The sequence below is a fragment of the Balaenoptera musculus genome, chromosome 3 (assembly GCF_009873245.2).
Source record: "Balaenoptera musculus isolate JJ_BM4_2016_0621 chromosome 3, mBalMus1.pri.v3, whole genome shotgun sequence".
Lineage (NCBI taxonomy): Eukaryota > Metazoa > Chordata > Mammalia > Artiodactyla > Balaenopteridae > Balaenoptera > Balaenoptera musculus.
Genome location: NC_045787.1, coordinates 88,695,275 through 88,720,742, shown reverse-complemented (window position 1 = coordinate 88,720,742; position 25,468 = coordinate 88,695,275). Strand labels below are relative to the sequence as shown.

The 25,468-nt window shown below is 38.7% G+C and overlaps 1 protein-coding gene across 1 annotated transcript in view; it reads right to left on the bottom strand.

Annotated features, from left to right (window-relative positions):
• Positions 1–135: 135 nt before the first annotated feature.
• MAN2A1 (mannosidase alpha class 2A member 1) overlaps positions 136–25,468 on the bottom strand; it is a 162,257-nt gene continuing 136,924 nt past the window's right edge. The window contains exons 18-22 of the mRNA XM_036847857.1: positions 23,543–23,684; positions 20,976–21,109; positions 13,822–14,016; positions 4,121–4,231; positions 136–2,485 (exon numbers count right to left, since the gene is read on the bottom strand). Of these exons, the coding sequence (XP_036703752.1) occupies positions 2,333–2,485; positions 4,121–4,231; positions 13,822–14,016; positions 20,976–21,109; positions 23,543–23,684 (735 nt within the window). The 3' untranslated portion in view covers positions 136–2,332. The remainder of the gene's footprint in view (positions 2,486–4,120; positions 4,232–13,821; positions 14,017–20,975; positions 21,110–23,542; positions 23,685–25,468) is intronic.

Sequence of the window (25,468 nt, the reverse complement as noted above, 5' to 3'; positions counted from 1 at the left end):
ATAACCGTAAATTAAATTTTCAGAAAAAAAAAATAAGAGAAAGTAATGAACTACTGAACATCTGCAATAATAAATGTAATAAAACATAAGCAAACAAATATGCCACTGAGATCACAACTGAAGTGCCTGATTTTCAGTGTGTGCCGGGGACACTAAATTACTTAATCAGTTCTTGACCACAACCCAAAGCAAAAGCATCCTCTCTTCATTTCCCTGATGATTTATTCTAAAAATAAAAAGCAGAAACTTGCTGGTAAAAGAGAATTTCTGCTTTACCTGTGAGCAGCTGGTGGCAACACACACTGAATAAGACCCCAACCAAACACGGGACAGATCCATCTCAAACAACCGGGAGTGGCAAAACCACTATTATTGCATCAGGATTTTTTAATTTCAATTGATCAGAAATTCCAGAACAATTAAGCACACCCACTTAAACCACAGAACACAGTGAACTCCTATAGGAAGGTTTTACATTTAAGATGCAACAAAAATACTGATCTCATTCCTGGGATTTGCTTCTGGTAATCCTAACATCTGTAGATGTCCACAAGAAGGAAGCTTTTTTTTTTAAAGTTGTTTATCCCCCCAAAATGAGGAAGGAAACTTACAGTACATGTTTATTGCATGAAATTACTCCCTTGTAAATATCTTGATCAACACTAGTATTGTTTCCTTAATAATTAAAGGAGAAAGAAGTTTATGAATTTAACATAACAATAATCTTAGGAGCTGCATCTTGACTGAAAATCCAGATGATAATCAGACTACATGATAAAACCGAAATTGTGTTTTATTTCTATATGAAGATGTTGGAATGGCAGGAGGTATAATGGAAGTTTAAAGTCAGATAATACTAAATCTATTAGTTAACACAAAGAGAATTTTCAGAAGTGCACATAGTCAAGAATTCTTTCTATGCTAAAACTGAATCTTCTAAATGTTGCTAATGTTGCTTTTATTTTAATGTCAAGTTCACGATGATCCCAAATAAATTTTAGCAAAAGTACTGTAATGGCACATAGGTTTAGAGCTTCACTTTGAGGTTAGCACGTATAAAAGTCTGGAATTCATTGAACATACATACTCTTTAATAAGATAAATTATGATGAGCTACATGTAAGTGGGTTTCAAAACAGGGTCTATTTTAAAGCATTCTCTCTTCAAAATGGTGAACTCCTGTGAAATGGAAACAGCATGTGGATTCTGCATGTTACAAAATCCTTGCTTCACGTTGCAGTCTCCTTGGCAGCAGCATATTTTACTTAACAATATTTTTCTTCCTTCTTTTGTTTTCTGACATCTCAGTACATTCAAATAGTCAAAATGTTTAAAGTAACATCACCACAAATTTAATGAAACAGATCAGAACGTGGCCAGCATTGTCAGGCAAAAATTATACAATTTATGTGTCATAGAAAGTACCCACCCCTCCACCTCCCCCCAGCCTCTTCCCTTCCCCCAACCGTAATATGGACACCAAAAGATTTAACAAGACTTATAAAAAAATAAGGCACATTTATTCTGATACGATAATTTTAAAATAGAAAACCCCTTCTCAGAACATCTGTATTCAAATGAGCTGTGTAAAAAGACACCTTGTGGTACCTAAAAGAGGTCATGGTACCTATGGAATTGCTTCTTCTATTTTAGTGACAATGGAATAAATTGCACCTATCCCACACTGTCAAGTAATGAAAATATGCCTCTTTGTCTACTACTGAATGATTCAAAATCTGATATTTCTGGAAATACTTACAAAGGGTAGGAGGGGAGGGGTCAAGTGGTACAAGTGGTAGAAAAACACATAGTCAACTATGTATAAGGGTTGATGGATTGCACTTTTCCACATATTTCAACACATAAAATTTTTCTAACATGTATGAATGATTGCAACCATTTTGGCCATTAGCTATTACCCACCAGCTTTTTATTCCATTTTGGTAAAAATGGGTATTTTTGTAAGACTAACAAAGGGTCAGCAACATGAATACTTACAACAATCTCTTCACAACCCCCAACACAGATATAATTAGTTAACATTTAACCTGAGATACAATCTGTTGAGAGGTTGTCTTTAGACATTTCTTTGTTTGTTGCATCAATTCATACTGATGATGGTAGTTCATGGAAGGAACTTTAAAAAAAAAAAAAGTTTATAGCATGGCTTTTTTTTTCCCCCTCTCTTACTGTACTGGTTTAAAAAAAAAAAAATCACAGATTTCATGTCCTCACAGTAGCCAGAAGCTAAAATAATGTCCTTCTTTATTGCACGTCAAACCAAGAAGTGTATAAAAGCCAATGCTTCCCAATCCAAATCTGAAAGCCAGGTTCACCTCAACTGGATTCGGAATGTGCTGATTTCCATGGGACTCAAGTTGATCTCACTTATATTTCGGGCGTCTGGAGGTGAATGCATCAAGGATAATGACGAAGGTATGAGACTTACAACAGTAAACTTGTTAAAAAGTTTCTGTACCAATATCTAAAAAGTAAATGATAAAAAAATTGCATGTTTAGAACAACTTTGAAGAAAGATTAGTAGTGCATCTATATATTCAGTGGGAGAAAAAGTGAAAAGTATGTTTGAAGTTCCCTTTTAATGAAAAAGAAGGGGAAGGGGAGGGAGATTAAATCCACCTCTACATACTTGAACATGGAGACTAACCCTGGAGGGAGACACAGGAAACTGTAACGGGAGAGGATGATGGGCTCTGGATTCCTTTTCTGTTGCTTGAGAACACATCAGGTGCAGGGGCCATTTTTTCAATAAAAGAAAGGACATCTATAGGCCAAGAAGCTTTAAACACATCTATATCCTCTTTCAGTCAATACTTACCCCTAACAGTGGTGCTCCTCCACCATCTTCCCTGTGCCCAAAGAGCCGGGAGATAGGACACAGGCTGCCACAAGGAAGGCCCATCATGTCAGTGAGTCCCATTTATAGGGTGGGGAGGTTGTTTGGAAAATACTGTCCTCACTTCTGGCAGGTTATTCTAATATGTCTCTCTGGATCGTATACCCCCCTAAAGACTCAATGCCTTAATGTTTGAGTACAAATGTTCACAAGCAAGTATTCTCAGATCATCACTAATAAGGGAGAGTGCAAATGTAATGAAACAAAGATATCAGTGCTTTCTTAGCACCAACCACATACAGGGTGAGGCAACAGAAATGCAGAAGCTTATCTATCTAAGCTGATTTAGGCCCCCCTACTATATTTTCTTTTCTTTTTGGATCCTATGCACATACTAATTTTGTAGGGCTGGAACTGAATCACTTGAGTCTGGTCTACACCATGTCTATTAGGTTTTGGAGAAGAGCTGGGTCCCCTGAGCTGACTTGGTGGAGGAGACCCGCCAGTGTGCTAGAATCAGCCCAAGCACCTTCTTGTAGTTACAGCTAGCTCAGAGCCACAGGCATAAGACTGGAGGTTCACTTGCTTCCAAGGAGAGTTCTCTGATGAGAACTGTCAGCAAGACCGACTTGAAGAGAAGTCAGAAATGCGCAGCCACCAAGCAGTGGTCAGCCTGAGGATCCGTTTGGTCTGCAGAGTGTGGACTCATACGCAAATCTTGCTTAATCAGAAGATCTAGCCCTGCATCTTTCCCCTGGGGAAACAACTGACTGGAGCTAAGTACAGCTGCCCTGGGGTCTTTGGTTGAGTTATCCCGCTGGCCACAGTCTCATTGCTCCCTCTCTTCCCATACTGCAAGCCAGCACCCCACTTCAGTTACAGTAAAACTTGCCTTGGCCCCCGTAGGACTTGGGTTTGCCATCGCTGAACTGGATCATACATGAGCATGTCCGAGAGAGGTGGAAATGGGGGGGTGGGCAGGAAGAAGGTGCTATGCAGGTTGGAAATGGAAGGCCTAAGAATCGATGAGGGCACTGTCTTCAAACGTGTACATGTTTGCCTATGCATTTTGATGGTGACAAGGAGAAGAGACTGAACGTTGAGAAAGGGCTTTCTTAAGATGGGGAAACTTGAACTAATTTGAAGTTGAGGGGAATGAGTCAGCGAAGAGGCAATGAAACATCTCATTGTCAAGATTATCTGCAGAAAGTAAGGATTTCAAAGCACACTAACTCAACAAGCAAAAATAAGCTTTCATCTCACCTTTCCCTGGGTAGTAGAACAAAGCAGCCCCGTGTCTCTGCTAGAGAAGCAGCAATCAAACCCCTTCCTGTGGAGGATCAAGGCCGCCTCGTTGGAATGCTTGCCATCCACCTGCAAATGAGCAGAGCGCCAACACGCCACGGTGACATGAAGGTAAATACTGACACTATTGCATACCCTTGATGTCAGTGTCCCCAAACCACAAATGCTCATTTTATTGAAAAGTGAATTCAGGCAAATCCATTTCCATTCAGGTTCCATGCTCACTGTGCCCACCCCCCCGCTACACTCCCTCCCACAAGGAGTCAGGTGATATTATGTTCTAAGAGTCCCTGTTAAGTCACTCAAGCCTTGGTTTCCTCCATAGTTCCTGAGGACGTGGGTTATCTTTCGTCCACATATTACATACCGTTTTATCAAAGTTTCTTCAGATAAAGCATTTTATTTTATTTTTAATAAATCCATCAACTGAATAAAGTGTACCTGAATTTGGTCCTTATCTTGTCATTGAATGATATATCATCCATCTTAAAACTGAAACATCCTTCTTCGTTGAATACTAATTTTTGCTAATTGCATTAACATTTTTAATCTTTAATGTATTGGTTCATTATTTTTATATAAGAGGCATTTAAATTGAATTAGTTATGCTTATCACTTGCTAAGCCAACCACATTTATTAGATTGATATATCATTTAAATTCACATTACAGAAGCTATTCTTCTTGTGCAGGCAAAAAGGAAAATACTAAACATGACAAGTCAGCTACAGGGATCAGTATACAGTTTCTTGCAATAAAATTTCTTGTACCCATTTAAGTAACAATGTCACAAATGCTTCAAGTCCTTGAATATTTAAAATTACAACTATTTAATCAATTTTATGTTTTCTAAACTGGGAAAATGTTTATGATAAATAAACTGAATTAAAAATCCTTGGAAAAGTTAAGAAATGCATATTTATTCCAAGGAGAGTCATGTGCTGCTTGGCACTGACACTGTGACGAAATTGGTCCCTTTTTCTTTTTTGTGGCCACAGATATGAATATGCCCATGTTCTTGATCATCCTTACTAGGGCATAAAATTTTTAATGTGCTACAGAGACATCTTTTCTGAATAGCTGCCAGCATTCCCATCACTGATTTGATTTTAATGTGACTGAACAACTTAAAGCTGTCCTCACCTCAGATTCTTGGCTGGAATAACCTGTTTTATGACATTTTACACTGGTATTTTGCAGTGGTACTGCTGAAATTTTGTTTGAAGGGAGAGAAAAAAGTCATTTAAGGGATTCTGTGAGTCATCACAGGACCACATGATACACACACTAGGTTGAAATCATATGATAGAGATTTCTAATGAAATTTCAAACAATTTCACAGTCCCAAAATGGCACTAAAAGAGCACATAAGAAAACCCTTTATTTATTATATACAGAAGGATAATAGTTGTGCCAATTGTGAAACCTTGGAATAGTCCTTTATTCTTCCTAAATGTCAGTTTCCTTGTCTGTGAAATGGAGCTAATGCATGTCTACCTCCTTCATGGAGTCATGGTGTGGGTTAACCCATTGAAAATACTATGTAAGGTAGCCCAGCTTATAGGACAGAATGTGCTAGTTAAGAAGCTGTACAAATGAGTGGTTCAGAATCTGGGCTGGGAGTCAGACAGCCTAAGATCTGTATCTTAGTTCTGCAATTTACTAGCTGCTGATTTCAGCAAAACAGTTTTTCCTTTACCATAAAAAAAAAAAGAGAGAGAGATGAAATGAAATGAAATAGCGTAACAAGGACTTAGCCTAGGGTTTGGAGCAGAGGAAGCCCTCAGTATATTGTTATTGTTTCTATCAACATCAACCATCAAATAAATAGTGATTATTTTCATAATAGTTACAAATTAAACATTTAACTTCTCATTCACAAATCTCTTTTATTGACATCATAACTTTGTAGCTAAGGAATCAGGGAAGCTCCAAATTACATGTCCACAATTATACATCAAAATCATAACAGAACCCTGATTCAAATTCACAAATTAGATGGCCTCTTAATTAGACTCCAAAAGCACTTATCACTATTAACCTAAAGCATCTGGCCATCTTAACTCACTAGACCATCCTTAAAAAAACACTGATAAGTAGGCATTGCTAAAATTCCTGCAACACATTTGTTCTTGAATAATGAATATGTAAGGCCTTTAGCAGACTGAAGGTGACAAAAAAAAGTGGGAAGGGAAACACTTTTGGAATTCTGCCATTGAATTTGATAAGAGATTTAAACAAACAATACAAAAGTAGAGATTAAAGTCATAAAAATTAATTTTCACCAATGGGAAAAAGTTTTACTTTCTCTAAAAACCAAAACTGTATCACTATTCATAAGGACTAAAACACCAAATGAAATGGCATTCATCTTGTGTAAGTTTTAAAAATCAAGTATTCATGAAAGTACCAGTTTTCAAGCAAAAATACCTGAGGCAAAGCTGCAGTTTTTCAGTTTCAAAGTCTGTCTAGACATTTTATTTCCAAGAAAACTGTTTTTCAAAGTAGGGAAACTGTGAATTTAACTTGAATATGTGTACAGGAAACCAGATACTTTCAAGTAGTCACACTATATACTCTAGGAGAGTAAACAAATTTTGAAAGACCTGTTTTTATATTCATTAACACATTAGTAGCATCCAGACCTCAGAAAAGAAGGGGAGAAGGGTGTGGGGAAGAAAACTTACAAATTTTGAAATCGCACCAAGCACTGTGCTAGGTGAGCTTCAAATGAAGTGTCTTTGTAGAACAGTTCAGATCACCATTGAGACTGAATCCCTGCTTGGATGTTCCCAAGTGGCACCAGGAAAATCCACTGTAGAACTTATTTCAGGGGATAAACCAACATCTAGCTCCCAGACTAAGGGGGGCCTGTGAAATGTCTCCAGCAACTGGGGGGACTGTGGGGGAAGGTGATCTGGCTTACCAAATGAAGCCATCAGGCTCAGAGAAAGCTAGATTGGAGGGAAGGTTTGGTTCCACCACGAACCACTTAAGTGACAGAGTCTCTCTTCTGAAAATTCCGGGAACTAGGTTAGACTCGTGACGAAGCCCTTTGAGGATCCACCACAGGCACAATAACAGTAACTGCAGCTAACACTTATTGAGCACCTGCTGTGTGCCAGTCCTCTACAGAATGCTTTTCATGGATTAACTCATTTCATCTTGCAACAACCTTTGAAGTAGTTGAGGTGATATACAAGGTGTATTGCTCTCTTTGAAGGTGCAGGAACGCCCCTATCACAAAACATTCCCTCTCATACTCAAAGTGCAATTATCACTAATGACGGTAAAACGGCCCTTCATGACCTTTCCCCATCAATGGCTGGTGAACCCTTCTACGGGTGCCCCATCGTTACTGAGTAGACAAGAAGAAAACAGGCAGTGTGTTCCCTAACATTTTTAGCACTAGCGTTCCCCTCGTCTTCCCAGGCAGTATAAGGTTCTGAGTAGGGAGATCTGGAGTCAGGCTTGCTGCAGTGTGGCTCCCAGCACCGCCGTTTACTGGCTGTGTGACCTGGAAAGTTACCCCATCCCTAGGTCAGTCAGTTTTCTCTTCCACACGATGGGGCCCAAATAGTGCCTACTTCCACAGTGGGGTCGTGAGAGCTAAATAAGGCTCACGTAAAGCACTCAGGGTAATGCCTGGCATGGAGACACTTCTACGCACATTGTTTTGGAAAATCTGAGCAATCAGTAATAAACTATATAAGGAATACACATCACAGTGACATCAAGATTTATTTTGGCGATACACTTCAACCTTCTCCAATTTATAAAAAAAAACAGTGCCAAGATTTTCACTTCATTATTAGTAACAATCACAACTGCTTATGACTGAATGATCGCAGTTGAGAACCTTTATCTGTCAAGCACTTAGTGCTTACTACGTGCCAGATGCTGCTCTAAATGCTTTACAAACATCAACTCATTTAATTCTCTCAGAACATCTCTAAGGTGGGTACTATTACCATTGCCTTGCTACTCGTGAGGAAACTGGGACTCAGAGAATTAAGCGATTTGCTCTAAGACACCCAGCCAGCAAGTACAGGGAATGCACTCAAACCTAGGTGGTCCGACTCCCAAGTCTGTACTTCCACAACTACATTCTCCTGCTTTTGCTCTAGCTGTGGATCCGTGCTCAGAGACACTTAGCTTGGAGGGCAAAGAGGAGGATTGCTTTTGACTTAATATAATGAAAGGCTATCAACTAAAGGAGATCACCCCTCTGATCCGAGGCTGGAAAAAGCGAGTATTCATTAATGGTTCCAACAGAGCCAAAACCATGATTTACCAAAACATATTCAGAAAGAAAGGTTTAGAAACTATCATCTCTATCCATCTACAACCCTCCCACCTATCCACTCATGCCATTTTGAAACAGGATTTAAAGTCACTCTGAAAATTACACACACATATGACAGTCTCTTCTAAGAAAAGGAAGAGCCAAATGTTCCTCTCCTGAGGTGGATGAGAACTCTGCAAGAGGTGAGAGCTGAGCTACTCGCATCTCACACCAAAAGAAGCTGGATTTGCTCCTTAGAAAAGTGAGGGTCACAAATCTGTCACGCCTGGAAACTGTGGTAAACAGCATACGTACACACGTTGTTTTGTGAGGAAGAGAGGGGTCGTAACTTTGACCAGGTTCTCCAAGAAGAATGTGACCCCACCCTTCTCAGAGGAAGTGTAAGTTGTACACAGATAAAGGCATAGCTAAACACCTGGTGGGAAAATTTCTCCAACTCGCCCAGATTCTTTGAAAATGCCAAACAACACTCATATTTCAGTGCATTCTGGCAGCTGGGAAGGTTAGAAAATCTCACACTGTGTTATAAGTCCTGAGACAGGAAATAACCAGTAGAAATTCATTTTCCAGGGCACTCGTTAAAATGTCAATAACAGTTATCTTGTTTTAATCAACAAGATAGCATGGCAGAAAGAGAGGGGAAGGTGAATAGTTGTTCTCAGATATGTACAACAAAGGACATTTTTTCCCACAATTTTCACCTTTCCAGAAGCTAGGGAGATCAATAAAGCACCAATCAATTCTTATAAGAAGGGCAAAATAAAGTAAAACCTTAAACTGCCTCTTACAAGAAAAGGAGGGGAGTGGTATAAACAAGTCGAGAGAGGAAAATCTTATTCAGTTAAGTGGTGCTGATGTTGAAATGACTGGTTAACTATTTGTAAGAAACAGTTAAGCACAAATCAAAATAAATTCCATACAGGGTGAAGAGTTAAATGTAATATATAGCTATAGATAGAGAGTATAGATATAAAGATATATATCTAAAAATAAATTAAATAACAAATATATCTAAACATAAAAGCAGTGGAAACCAATCTGCAAAAATGTTGAAACAGACACCATTGTTCAAAACATCAAGGCAGAATGGCTCCATGAAGCCTATCTGAACAGCTTAAATCAAGTTCCTCTTCATCCCTGGAATGTCAGCATTCCAGGCTGAACCTTTCACTGTAGCCTGACCCATGATCCATCCTCCCATGAGATTCTCCCAGCATCCTCTCTACCAAGGCTCTCTTCTACCCCAAATCATTACCCTTTCCCGATGACATGTTTTCCCGTTTAGTGCAGTTGAGTGGTACTCTTATTCCCCAGTTTTCAAATCTTTATAGAAGCTACTCTTTATATCTCAAACTGTTGATAGTGCAAGAAAAGAGGGTGATAAAGAGAAGAGAGTTTGAGGCAGGCATATAGGATGAGAGGCTAACACTTAAATTCCTAGACAGGGGCTGGAGCATGCTGGGCCATACAGCTATGAGGCAGGGTTTTAAGAGATGTTTGTTTCCCTCTTCATCTGACTACAAATATATGACATATAATTAATTTTTTTCCAAAAAAATTTATAAACTAGAAAAGCAAGAGAGATGCCCTATGTAAAATAACTCATCTACCAACATAGAACAATTTCTGAAAAATTGGACCTTTTTTTCTTTTTTTTTTTTTTTCCTGAGAAACTGGACTTTGAGAACAGATTTAGTAAGTCTTAAAAGGTCAAATACCACCCTCTGAGGCTACGTTCAGCACCCAGGTTCAGAAGACCTGGATGTGGCTCCTGATTCTGCCATTTACTGCTGGGTAGTTTAATTTTAATCATTTAATTTCTCTAACCCTTACTTTCCTAATTTAGCAAATGGTGATAACGCAGCAATTTCTAGAATCATGAGGAGAGTTATTAGAAATTACTGATTCCTAAGCTCTCCACACCAGACCTACAGAATCAGAATCTCAGAGATGAGGGAATTTGTTAAAGTCTCTTCTTGTAAAAATCTCCTCAGTGTGATCTGGACACAGTGACTCGGAGAATGATAGCTCGAAATGCTGAACCACCTCAGTGGTTAGCAAACCTCCAGCCCCCACCTCGCTTCTCTCACTATTGCTTGAGCCCATAACCCCTTTCTCCACAGGGAGTGAGGGAGACTGAGGCTTAGAACTGAGGAACCGTCAGGCAGCAGCCTGGGCACGGGCAAGCAGAGGTGTCCTCTGTTACGCAGCTGATGGGGGAGGTCAGAAGGGAAGACAGATGTGCCCTTATCATGTCAAGGGGGTCCTCAGACACTTTTCGCGTGGAAATACTGTGGGGTGATGGTTAGGAAAATGCTTACGTAGATATAGGCCAATGCAGACCTCTAGTCTTGCTTACAGGCAGCCAACCCCTCTGTTTACGTACTTTCAGTGGGGAAAATGCACTGCAGTCTCCAAATGAACAACTCAGTACTGTATGCTGGAAGCTGCCAGCACACAAAAAAACAAGAACACAATCCAAAATGATTAGCTCTGGCTTCTGGACTGAGTTATTTTTGTCTTTCTTTTAGTGTAATCATGGAATTACACTTGACACCTTTTAAGTATCAAGCTTTCTTTGAATGAATACCTACATTAGCTTCCTTCAATGATTACTTTCCTATTATCAGAGGTTAGGGGACAGAGAGCAATTCTTTAAAGTATCCCTTCGGATTACTGGTAAGTTTTTTTTCCCCCCACCCTGCAATTTTATTATTTATTTATTTATTTTTTACATCTTTACTGGAGTATAATTGTACTGGTAAGTTTTTGAACAACTGTTAGAAATACGTGCTAAGAGTCAAAGACTAACATAGAACTGGCACCAATTTATATGATAATGCAGAAAAGCCCCCAATATTTAGTTCTGATCACGTGTTAGGCATTAACCTATGCCTATGGTTAGGCATTTCAGTCTTTATTCTTCCTGGTCAAATTGTTAAATTGCTTTTATTCCCTCTGCTGAAACTCCAGTTTGCACCTGCGCTGGCATGTACTGTAAGCATCATCGGGATAACAATGTATGTCTACAAAGCACTTCTGCTTTCAAAGGGCTCTCACAGCACTATTTCATCTGTTTCTCATACTAGACCTGAAACAGGCATATCTGGTATCAGGTCCATTTTATAAATGGTAGCTGAGTCAGCAGTCACGCAGCCAGCAGGGAGTGAAGGTGGTTCACCTTCCAAAGGTGAGAAGGGCAATGGGAAGCCAGGTGGCTACAGCCAGCCAGGCCAGACTGCAGAGGAACTGAATGCCCAAGGGTCTAAATCAACTTTGTAGGCAATGGGATTTTTAATCCCGAAAAGTGATTAGATTTGTATCACAGGAAGCTAGCCAACAGCAGGAAGAATGAAAGGAACAGGTAATCACAGAAAAGAGGTGATCTGGAAAACAAGCGAAAACCTTGGAGGGTAAAACCCTACACTCACCGATTTTAGAGTCAGCTGGTGCTGCTTCCAGAAAACAATCATGGGAAAGAGTCATCTAAAAGTGAGGCTAAAACTTCTCCATGGCCGCCAGGGACCCCAGAAGCCCCTGGATCCTTCAGCTCGCTAATGTCCTCTACCATCCATGCCCCGACTAAAAAACTTTTCTGAGAATAAAATAAATCAGTCTAAGGAAACACTCTAAACTACAGAGCAGCCTGAGGCTCAGAGTCTGGTGTCTCCACCCTATCCTTTCATTCTCTTCAGCCCATGAATTAATGACAGGTTACCTCAGGGAGGCTGTCCATCTCTAGTGCGTTCCTTCCCTGAGTCAAAAAGTAGACCCACAAAAGACCATAGCAGAATCCTAGAGAGAACACTCACAAGATCCACTTGTCCAACAAATTGTTACCGAGCCCCTACTAGGTGCAGGCTCTGTTCTCGGCAGGGGGATACAGCAAGGAATCAAAGAACAGCCCAGGTTTCATGGCTCTTCCATTCTGACCAGCATCTCCTGCCTTCAGGACTTCCACTTGCTCTTAACTCTTCCCGACCACTCTACCCTCAGAAATCTGCGTGAGTTTCTTATTCCCTGACCTCCTTCGGATTTTTACTCCATTATCACCTTTTCTGCAAGGCCTTCTCCAACCACGCTATTCAAATCACCTTCTAAAACTGCCCTTCCCTCCTTCTTCCCCTTCATTATAACACTTATCATCATCTAACATATGTTTCTCTTATTTTTTCATCTTTAATTATTTTTCTCCTCTCACTAGAATCTAAGCTTCAGAAAGGCAGGGGCTCGTGTCTGTTTCGTCCATGACTATACCCCAGTGCCTTTAGCAATAACTGGCATGTAGCAGGCATGAGATAAATCCTAAAGTTCACTCACGTGATCAAACAAGCCCTTTTGACACAGAGATACACACATAGGCCTCTAACGTTCACTTGTACTCATCATTATTAGACATATGTATTTTCCTACATAGTCAGGCGTAAGTTCCCTATCTTGGACATATAGTTTTAAAGCCCTAAATGTCCAAATTTGTAGGCATTGATCCTTCCTTTGTTTGGTTCTCTTCAGTTCTTTGTTCTCAAGCTAAACATTTTTTTCCTCTTACACTCTCTTCCAACATGAACACTCTTCTTTTCACACTCAGGCCATTTATTATAAGACATTTCCTACAGAATCCATAATCACTCACTATTTCTGGCTAAGTGGATGTCAATCCACAAGATCAAACAGCTTTACAAAACATAAAAATGATGTCAAACCTCTCATCTTTTCCTCTTTTCAAATGCAGTCTCTGACTTTAAAAGTAGGCATATAGGTAAACTCAAGCAATCAAACTGTGTTAAAATTCCATACCTAATAAAATCTTCCCTTGTTTCTTCCTCTGATGTGTTTTTATATCTCACCTACATAGCTGGATTCTCAATGCAAAGATCTGGGGTTTTTTAGGATTTTTTTTGTATTTTTAGGGGAAAAGATACGAATGTACAAAGCCTCTGGTACAGAAATAATTACACACTATACTTTCTGTTTCTCTAACTCCTGAGAAACACAGACTAATAAGGAGAAACAAATGGAAAATGCCAGTAGGGCTGATCTTAAGGCCTGGTTCTCCCACCTACTAATTATGTGACCTCAGGCCAGCCTCAGCTTCCTTATCTGTAAAAAGAAGCTGATATTCCCTGACCTGCTCACCACACAGAACTTTTCTGAGAATAAAATAAATCAGTCTAAGGAAACACTCTAAACTACAGAGCAACAGTCAAATGAAAGGTATAATGATGTTGCCTAAAGGTGAAATCCTCTTAATCATTCTTTGAAGCAGAGTAAAATTTACAGTTTTATTCCTCCCACCCCCTTACACCAAGTATACTACAAAAAGTAATTTTTTATAGATATATTTTAGGATATACCTTTGACTGTATCGTCCTCAGATTAACCAGATGAATGTCACAAGGCAAAGATGACATTAATGGAGAGAATTCACCCAGCAACTGAAGGGTGGGCACAGGGACCTTTTCTGTCATCGGAAAGATAGGATGATTCAGGAAAGAAGAAGTTATGTGGCTAAGGAGGGAAGGATAACTGACCGACTTCTTTTCTTCTTCCTATCAAGAAAAAACAAAAATGCTTAAGAGTTATATATTTGCAGTTCTTACAGTATTAATTGAATTATCAGACAGGGCTTAAACAGGAAAAAATATACAAATATATTAATACTTTTATTTCATTATATTCTATAAATAAGTCTTAGACAATGCACAGAAGATTACCAAGTTCAGTTCTAAGAAAACAAAGTGCCCACTTAACTCCCATGTTGAGAAATATCTCTTTTCCATTGCTTTGAAACTAAAAATCCTGACAACATTCTCCACAAACATTCTAGGACAAGGTATAACTTTTTATGAAAATTCTTTCTCAACCTACCATAAAACTCTTAAAGTAGATGGGTTGGGATGTTCATATATCTTATACATCGTCAAATGCTATCTCTTCTCCCTCAGGTTTTACCCAACATATTCTCATGGTTTCATTTATACACTTAACTAGACTGTAAAGTTATGTATTGATCCAAAGTTATGTTTTATAAATGTTACCCAATGATAGGATTTTTTAAAAAAAAACTCAAAAATAAATAAGTCTTTAAAATAACACAGGTAGCATAACTAGATCATCTGTTTTCTTTAAATTTGATAAAATCATTGTCAGTTGCTTCACTTTATTCCAAAAATAGGAACTACTATATGTGTTATAGAATAGTTATCACACATTTACATGGTACACAATTATTCAGTATAATTTTAAAATACTTCAGTCTTTGCTATGGTGTATGCTTATAGACAAGTATTTCAGCATGTTCAAACATTAAGTAAATCTACCAGAACTAGGGATATACATATGGTAGATGACATACACAATTAATTAAATCAATGACTAAGTAGAACCTTAACCAACAATGCCTAAGGTGTAAAAGCAGACACAGAAAAGCACTAAGATGAAAACACAATTTATGTAGAAAGGTCTTTTGATCACCAGCAACATTTAGAGAAAATTTAATTTTATATCTTAGTTTTTGAAATGACTATTTCACTGATATCTTCTGATTTTGCATTTTTTTTAAATAGAGGGCTCAAATAAAAGGTTTGGCTACTTATCTGTGTGAAAAGATAAGATTTACAGAAGATACAGAGCTTAAAATTCAGAATGTCAGATTAGCATTGAACAGAGGGTGTTAGCAAAGAGTGAGGAGCATCTTGCCAGCAGCAAACTGTAGATATCATTACAATTCAGACTATGAAGAGAGAAAAGAAAATTTTTTAAAGGCAATAGAGGGACACTACAATATTAAGGTACTGACAAAAAATATTAGGTATAAAAAGAGTTTTTAAAAAATTTTATCCATTCCACATTCCTTTTTTTAAGGAAAGATTAAATAAAGCATATAAAATAATATTCTTCAACAATATTGAAATTTAATGCAGCTTATAGAATAACATGAAGAGAGAGGGAACATTTTCAACAAGAAGCTTTAAATGTACTCAAAGATCAAAGGACTTCATAATCTAGGTCAGGATTGCTGACAAAATCACTTTTGAGTAATAAAAGATAAAAGCTTTTTAAGGCAGGAAAACACCTGCCTTATCAGATTCCGGAGGCATTAAGTCCATTCTAGGTCAAGAAACATTCAGAAAGAGCTTTCTGGCTTTGTCCTATGCTCTTGGAGGAATCCTTGGACGCTTCAGTGAGTAGGTAGGGTACTTCTTGATAGATTATCTATACCTTAGTAGCAGTGATATGCATATTTACTATTCCTCCAAACCCAAATCAGTTCTGACCTTCAGTGCTTCCCCCACATTGACCATACATCAGAATCGCTTGGGGAACTTTTAGAAAACATAGATCCCTGGACCCGAACCCAAATCTACTGAATCAGAATCTCCTGGGGTGGGACCCTGGGAAGGTAAAGTTAAAAGCCCCCAGGTGAATGTCACATAGTCAGTCCCACACCGCTCTGTTGACCTGTGCTAGGAACCGCCACCCCAGACATCCTCCCAACCTCTTAGAAGAAACAAAGCTCCCTTTGGAATCAAAAGTATAAGCCTCACCCTTTAACTTGTTTGGGATTAAAAAACCAAGATGTAGACTCGAAAACATGTTAATGAAAAGTCTTGTCAAATGACACAATGTCATGAATGTAAGCGCTTTGAGCATTCAAGAACTGTGCTATTTATTGTCTCCTAAGCAAGATAAAGAAGAGCAGTTTATATAAGAGTTGTGGTTCGGTGTCAGAAGAGCTCCTTGAACAAGTAACACTGCTGGACGCTGACCAAGTCGGGGGTGGCAAAGTCTCAGGGAGAGCGCCATCATTCACACACTTTCTGAACATATTTATAGCAGTAAGGGGCTAGCAAGATATTTAACTGTGGAGCTATCACTAATCTTTTAACCTGATGATAAACCCAAAGTTTATAAAACATATTTGCTATAGGAAATTTTACATGTTCGTTTAAGCTATAAATGAATTTCCCAGCCTTATAGTAACTAATATACTACTCTAAACATTATTTGGTTTCTTGTAGGTTGGAAGGTTTCAGACTGTACAGGTCTGGTTTTCTCCCTGCATCCTGTTCAACATTAAAAAGAGTTTCTAGCACATTCTGATCCAAAGCACATCAAGTTGAGATCTTCTCTATTGGGTTTCAGCCCTTATTTCATAAGTCAGAACTTCTTGCCAGGCTCCTTCATGCCCTTCATTAAGCCCAATTGAGTTCTCTGATTCCTAAACATCACAGGTTTCCATTTTGTCTACATCAAAACCTGCTAAATTATTAAGAAAAAGATCGGTTTTTTAGTCACCTTTGTTTATTCAGAATGACCTGACACATGGTGTGAACTTGATAAATGTTTGTTGATGATTAACTAATTTATTAATTATTACATTAACAAGCAATGCAATATAAATGAAAGAGAGAAAATTACTGTAGGGGGAAGGATGGGGTAAAAAGACAAAGAGGGAGGAGAGAGAATGAATGAAAATATGTAGACCTGTAAGATTTAGAGATAAATATCATTTAGCGCAGAGCTGAAGCCTAGTAGTATATGGGCCAAGCTGGCCTATTAGACATGTTTTGGTAGCTCTGTATGGTATTAAAAAGTTGTTTGTTTTTCAGCCACCTCTCAAAACAAGAAAAAAATCCAAGAGATTTCACATTAAAATAATCAAAACAACAATAATAACAAAAACTCCCCCAAACAGATAACTGGGTTTTTTACCCCAAACACTGGACAATGAAGTCACACTGGGTCCCCACATTCTCATGTGGAAAGACCATCTAGGGCTGAGTTGTGGCTCCTAAGTGGGATGTGTCCATCCTCATGTTCACCACAGACCCTCTGGTCACCTAACGTAACATTTGCCCTCAAACCTGACCAACCTCCCTCATGCCATCACTTCCCTGAGCCCTGTCAGCATTTGAGTTTTTACCTGATCTCTCCAACTTCCTCTCCTTATATGTAAAGAACTGGTATCCAGAGGTAAAATGACCCAGTTGTAACACACGAACACTTCCTAGCTCAACGCCCCCTTTACTATTATACTAGTCACCAGCAGGAAGGGGGTAGGAAGTAAGGGTCAAAGAAACAAACCCTGAAGAGTAATGCTGATAAGACAGTTCCTATTCTCCACTTCTGCTGAGCCTTGAGCATTATTCCCATGGATGACATTCAACCTCACACAGCCACAGTGCTCCACTGGGCATTTATACCTCTCCCAGCGATTATTTATCATTCCAGTCTTGTTCTCACTGCCTCTCTGCAGAACGCTCAAGAACAGGACGCTTTCATTTAGTCATCCAGGATTATTCCCATGAGGCTCAAAGCTTCCCACTAAAATGCGTTCCCTTCCAGGGAGTGTCTCCCCACCTCAGTTTCTACCATTGATATTTTAGTCATAAGTCTGAGTTGAAAATAGACACTTTCTAGAAAATTTAAGTTACATGATGACATATTAACATTTCTTAATCAATGTCTTTTTAATCAATTTCACTAGAAATTAAAATGTATTTTCTCTTCTCTAGTTCATTTCTTATTTAAAAGAAACTATTGATTTAAGCCCAAGAACCTATAGTTGAGCAAAAGAAAAATTTAACCAACACAGGATTATAAAAACTTTGAATCAAATTTAAATCAATTACTACCCAAAGAGTTCTGAATGAGAGTAAACAAATTATTTAACTTCTAAGTGAAATCTTTATAGATCTGACATGAACATTTTTATTGCCATAGTTAACAGAAGTTTTGTAAATTAGTGTCTATAGAGAGAAAAATCGTCAAAGCCAGAAACATTTCAGGAGGAGCAAAAGATAGTAGCTGCCAGCACTCAGACAATGATTTTTATATAAAGTTTTAATCCTAAAACTAAGCTATCTTGTCAGTAATTGATTTAAACCACGAGTTTCAAGAACTGGTATAAATCTTGACATCTAAAATGGATATTAAAATCTTTTCCTAAAAGATTCTAAATACTGGGAGAATTCTTTGCCTTAATTAGCTGTTGCCATTTCATTCAGTCAACTAGTATTTTATTTATAGAATGCCTACCACAGGCAAGGAGGCCCTGTGGGGCAAATGCAAATAAAGTAGACAAGTCCCTAGAATCTAGTAGGGGGAATAGAACATGCATATGGTGACAAGGTAGTAAGCAGTAATTGCGATAAATACAGTGGTGCAATGTGCTAACACAGCTCATTCATTTGTGCATTTGTGTATTCATTCACAGAACATACACTGGGTGCTTGCTCTGCTAGGAATAATCCTAGAAGCAGATAGAGACATAACCCCTACTCCCAGTGAGTTTACGGTCCAAAAGAGGAGAAAAACAATGACCACATAATCACACAAACACAAAGGAGCGATGCATGGTTCTGAGGGAGCGCAGAAGGGGATTTGACCTGGTCAAGCCGAAGCAGTTGATGAAATAGGCTCTGATCTGAACTATTACTAAGAGTCGCTGGGCAGAGAGATTGAAAGGCGTATGCAAAGGTGCTGTGAGGGCTGGGTGCATGGGAAGTACTTATGACTGAAAGAAAAACCAGCTGGCCCAGAGCAGAAACAGGGAAAGCCATGTAGATGAGGATGGGGGACAGGCAGGGCCCATACCACGAGGAGATCTGTGGGCTATGGTAAGGATTTGGCTTTTATACTGAGAGCAATGAGAAGACATAGTGGGGTTAAGCAGGGCACAAGGAGGACAGATTTCATTTTGAAAAAACAAAAAACACTGCTTCCTGGGTTAAAAACAGATATGGCAGAAAGAAGAGACAAGAGTGGATGTGTATAGGCTACCTCCAGGAAACACATGATGCTAGTTTAGATTAGAGTCGCTGAAGTAATCAAGTTCATAGATTTGAAATATTTAGGCGATGAGATAGCCAAGCACTGGTGATGACTCTGCTGTGAGAAGAAAGCAAGCAAAGGAGAAGTGTCTATCAGAGATGACTCCTAGGCGTCTGGACTGGATGGAAGGTGGTGCTAGTTATCAAGAGAGGGAACACTGGAAAAAGGCCAGGTGTGGGGGGGAGATCACAAGAATGATATTGGATATGTCGAGCTTGAGATGCCCTTAAAAATGTAGAAAGAAATGCCAGGAAGCAACCAGATAGATGGGTCTGGAGGTGAGAGGTGAAACCGAAGCTGAGGGCTTGTATTTGTGGGTTCCAATTGATGCAGAGGAAGGACGTACAAAATGAGAAAAGGAAAAGGCCTGGGGCCGAGCCTTGAGGGCTCTAATATTTAATGGCTGAATAAAGAGCTATGAGAGAGACAGAGAAAGAACTACCCCAGAAGCAGGAGGAAAACCAAGTAAGTAGGGCACCATGGAAGCCCTCGCTAGGCAGTGTTTTAGGATATGACAATGGTCAGTGTCACATGCTGTTGAAAGGTGAAGTAAGATGATGACCGAAAACATCCACTGGATCTAGTGACACTGGCAAGAGCGTATGATGGGGGCTCAAACCAGACTGAAATGAACTGAGTGTGAGACGGAGGTGAGGACACAAACTCACCTCATCAGCTCTGGCTCAGTGGGGTGGAGGAGATAGTGTAGGGGAAACGGAAATGAGAGTCTGAGTGAGGGCTGTTTTTTGTTTTTGTTTTTCATGAAAGAAAACGAAGAGCATTTAAAAGCCAACTGAAAGGCTATGAGGAGCAGGGACAGGGAAGGAGGGAGGATGATCAACAAAAGGATCCTCAGGAGGGAGACTGGGGTCAGTTCCAAGGACACTGGAGGGACTGGGCTATGAGGAAAGGAAGGTAACACAAGGGAAGAAGGACACGGTGGGAGTAGATGCTTGGTATCTAGAACAGAGAGCCCTATGAATGGCTGTTCTCTCTACAGAGTGGATGGTGAGGCCACTGGCTGAAAAGAGTAGAAAAGATTTGAAACGGTCAGTGTAGAAAGATGAAAAGCAGAGTAAGTGAAAAAGGGCCATGTCCAGGGCCATCTGAGGTGGGTAGTCAGCAGTCTATGGGGGGCTCTGAGATAACTTTTCTGCCACCTGAAGGAGTATACTGTCAGGTTGGCTCATGTCCGACCAAGCTTTTGCCAGACTCTTTTACATGGAATGCTGGATTTTTGCTTTGAGTAATGAAAACTGAACAAGAAAGCAGACAAGGAAATCTACTTTCAACAGATGAGTCTAAGACTAGAATGAGTATACTAAGATTTCAAATAAATTTTATTAATCAAACAATCTCCTAAGTACATGACTAAGCTCTAGCCTTTAAACTCAGTGCTTATTTCTTTCAAAGTAATTTCAGGAAATTTCACCCAAGCTGATTCCTTAACATTATTTTATATCTACACAATAAGCAAAACTAAAAAATAAAATGGCCTGAATGTAAATCTTACACGATATATATAACTGAAGTTCTCTTTTTTGTGAATAGAGGCTAAGTCTATTACAAAAATATCTCAATATTGGAAAATGCAAAAAATAAAAAAGTATAAAGTCATAATTTTGGATGGCAAAGAACAAACAACATCAGAACACGAGAGCTTTCTTCCTACCATATTCATGACACTTCTTTTTTCTAGTAGTATTCGAAATAAATTAGCTGTTATCTTGTTATCATGGACACCTTGCTCAAGGCCACGATTATCATCTTGCATGAGTCTTCGATCCATGATAACTTCAATCTGACCTACCAAACAAACAAACAGGCCAGGGTTATTCATTGAGAACCTCATAATACAAGGCAGGGTCTCGACTGAAGTTTTTCCTCCAGTCAGGGAGACAGACCTATACAACCCACAGTACCATGGGCTTCCTCTCGATAATAGCTCAATGCAGCTAGTATAAACTCATAAAACAGGATTGTATTTCTCCTTTTCTTTATCAACTTCTAGTAAAATCTAATAAGAAATTTAAAAATGGGACAGAAGAGATCAAAATTAAAGTGAAACTTATAAAAATTTAATAGAAACAATAAATTAAATCCTCCAAAAATTTAGTGGCTGCATTTGGAATTTAAAAATGTTTATGAGGTTCATTAAAAAATGTACATCACGCATGGAGTAATAAGACAAATACAGAAGGACAGAATCTAAAAAGGATTTGAAGTAAAATCTTAGGTTACTTGATGTGCTGTGATTCTCTGAAGCCCATGAATTTGGAGACACCCACCACGTACCCCCTTCCCTCTCTGATACTGTGTTAGTGTGTCTTTTTCTCCTATAGCCCAAAAAGTTGTCATATTTGGTTCCTTTATTTGCTATGCAATAATTCTACAACTCCTTTAGTTTAAGTTGTAAGCTAATGGTTAGGTTATGAAATTACAAACTAAAAAAAACTGAAAAAAAATCACCCAGAGACATATTTATATGCTTAAGATTATACTCCCCCAAAACCCACTAAAGTTATATGTGTTTAAATATATATATTCATCCATCCATTCATTCATATTTGCTACTGTATTGAGCAATCATTTGGCATAAAAGGGAACTATGTAAAGGATTTTAATAACTATTATGCTTACATAGTCAAACCAACTCTGTTTAGTTTCTATCTTCTCAGTTTAGGTATCCAGTACATAAAATTACCAGTGCTGGTTAGAATTTTCATTGTTGTTTTCTCCATATGTCATAAGACAATTGTCCAGAACATGCTCTTCAGGCACTGGGGCTAACTGTCCCCATGCCTATCTAGAATTTGATCTCTTCACACTCAAATTAGTATATCAATCTCTTGGTCATTTCTAACTCTTCTCTCTGCCTCCAAATGTTAGCCCATATACTATGTGACACTTAGTAACTTCCTGGCCTGTACTCAAATTGTTTTTATGTCCATAGCTCTCTTGATCAGGGAAGTGAGATAATACTGTTTGGTTCATGACTGCTTGAATCCTAAGGTCTAGTGCCCTATTTAAGTAGAGCCCAATTTTGAGAATTTAAGGCAGTGTTTAAAAATGGGTAGCTCAGGAGTCATCTCTGACACAAAGAGGCTTTATGTTCTGATTTTTAAAAAATTATGTCACAAGTTACAGAATGGGCAACTTCTCATAAAATTCCAGACTTCTGGGCTTTTCTTCAAAAACTGAAAAATTTGGCAACACTGGGCCCCTTTCCCCATGGCGACAAGTAGCTGACACCAAGCAGTGGCCACCCCACTGTACAGGGGGGATGTGCTCCGCAATTCACTCAAATCCCAGCACTCTCCACTGGAGCCCCGACATGAGGCCATTATTAATTTTATAACTGTAGTCATGTCTTCATGACATGATCTCATGATTTTGTCTACTGGAGGCTACAAAGAAAAACGATAAGTAGTAAGGTTTTCTGTGTGTGGAAGTACAGAATGCATGTATATACCTAACATAAATAGTGGGTTTGTATGCATATGCCCAATATAAAATGAATATGCCAGGCATCTGTACACATTTATTATCTGCCTGGCTCCGTAACATGCTTGTCTTAGCAACTCTTAGTATGTAAGGAAAGAAGAGCAATTGACATGTATATGATAATTAAAAATATGTATTATGAGGGACAAAGTCTCCCAATAGAAAGTTCTTAAAAAAAATCAATCAGCGTCTACTATCTATTTTCTCTTTCTCTCCATTTCATTCTCTCTTTTGGAATCTGTAGAGTCATGTCTGTCACCTCTTTATCCCCATATCTGTATCATCTTTACTCCCTTTCTTCTTTTCAGGTGGTAGTGTCCTAGAAGGATGGAATTCAGAGAAGGACCTAAGTTTGAACTGTAACTTTCCACCTTTGCAAACTTGGTTAAGTTATCTGAACTCTACCTAAACTTAGTTTAATTTGAGTCTGAATTTCCATTCCCAATCAGTCACAATAATGACAGACTTCTGCAAACAATGAGCCATCAGGAGAAGTAAATTATCTTTAAAAATAATCAGTTTCATGGACTTTTAGGTTCCTCTTTTTTCATCTGAAGATTAAGGAAATTTATTATTTTATGTTGCTCTCACAAAGCTCAAAATTAACTAACAGTCTGGTTCTCAAAAGAAGAAAGCTTGTGACTGGGTATGACAATTAATACATATGACCAACAGAAAGATTATACACTGGGGAGCGAAACTTATAAGAGCAAAAAAAGAATCTAAACAACACACCACTTTTCAAACTCGAAACACCTAAAGACTGAGCAGAGAGCAGGGTCAAGCGATACTCAGCATCCTGGACATATGCCATTGTAGTCATCGGATAAACGTTCGCCTGAAGAGGCAATTTGCTCAGTGTCATTCTAGGTTGAATCTGTAAGACCAAACAGTTCTCGTTAAGGAAAAAAAAAAAATCAAGTGATATTTACACGTGTACTTAAAAAAATTACTATCGACTACAGATGGTTTTTCTTCCAAACAGAAAAAGGTACAGCACCTTTCTTGTCCAATAGAACAGCTAACTTAGTAATGAAAACATTCTTCAAAACAATATGAAGAAAAATCATGAGCATCTTAGAAAACAATTTTTAAGTGAGAAAGGTAGAACTTGTCCAGATTTTTAAAATAGGCATTATTATTTAAATTCAGAATAAAAATCCTTAACAAGTCTTCTAGCTCTCCAATATTTGCATAAAACAAATTATAAAGGTATTAAGGATTCATTTCTCATTTACATCTAACATACTGCTTTTGTAATGAAGGCTAAGCATAATAGCTCTCTATCCCCTTTCAAGAAATATCTCTTATGATTCTTGAATCAGTTTTAATAAATACCACACATCTCCTCACCAAATCCTCTAACATACTATGTTATAACAATCAAATGCATATTTATATTTAAAAACTATTCAAGGCTTACTCTTCTTGTTTAGTTTCAATGTAGATAGTTCCAAATTCCAATTTTTCTTGGTCTAGTATCGGAATGCATGAAATACAACTCTAATTTTATACTTGAGAGACTGACAATGCACTAAGCTGATCTGGGTCAAGGAGATTCACTCAAACCTCAGGAGGAGTCATCAAACAGAGACTCTGTTATCAGAAATCTTATACCACATAAAAATGCCATCTCTTCTTTTAAACTCATGAAAGTTTGACATGAAACTCAGAAAAGGAGAAGTTCAACGTAAACATAATAGTTAACATGTACTGAGTAACCATTAATGCCAGGCACAGTATTGAGAATTTCACAAATAAGATCTTTAATCATCACAACAACCCTGCAGTAGGTCGTTCAACTTACTGGTTCTGAATAGTGTCCCCCAAATTCATGTTCGCCCAGAACCTGTGAATGTGATTTTACTTTGAAATATGGTCTCTGCAGATAAAATCAAGTTATACTGGATTAGGGTGAGCAATAATCTAAAGAATGGTGTCCTTACAAGAAATGGGGAATTTGGACACAGAGAGAGACATTCAGAGGCACAAGGAGACCATGTGACAGCACAGGCAGAGATTGGAGTGATATGTCTACAAGGCAAGGAGTACCAAGGATTGTCTGCAACCACCAGAAGCTAGAAAATGCAAGGTTACACTTCCCTAGAGCTGATGGAGGGAGTGGAGCCCTGCCTACATCTTGATTCTGGACTCCTAATGTCCAAAACTGTGAGAGAATAAATTTTTGTTGTTTTAAGCCACCCAGTTTGTGGCAGTTTATATCACAGCCCTAGGAAATTAACAAACTGGTGGAAAAAACAACTGTAAAATGTTAAAAAAAAAAAAAAAGTAAGGAAGGAAGGGAAGCTAGTTAGAAAGAAATCTCCAGTTCTGATCTTCCTACTCCATTTAGTTGTATACTTAAAAAAAGGACATTTAAAACTGTCACAATCGGGGCTTCCCTGGTGGCGCAGTGGTTGAGAATCTGCCTGCCAATGCAGGGGACACAGGTTCGAGCCCTGGTCTGGGAAGATCCCACATGCCGCGGAGCAACTAAGCCCGTGTGCCACAACTACTGAGCCTGCACGTCTGGAGCCTGTGCTCCACAAAAAAAGAGGCCGCGATAGTGAGAGGCCCGTGCACCGCGATGAAGAGTGGCCCCCGCTTGCCGCAACTAGAGAAAGCCCTCGCACAGAAATGAAGACCCAACACAGCCAAAAA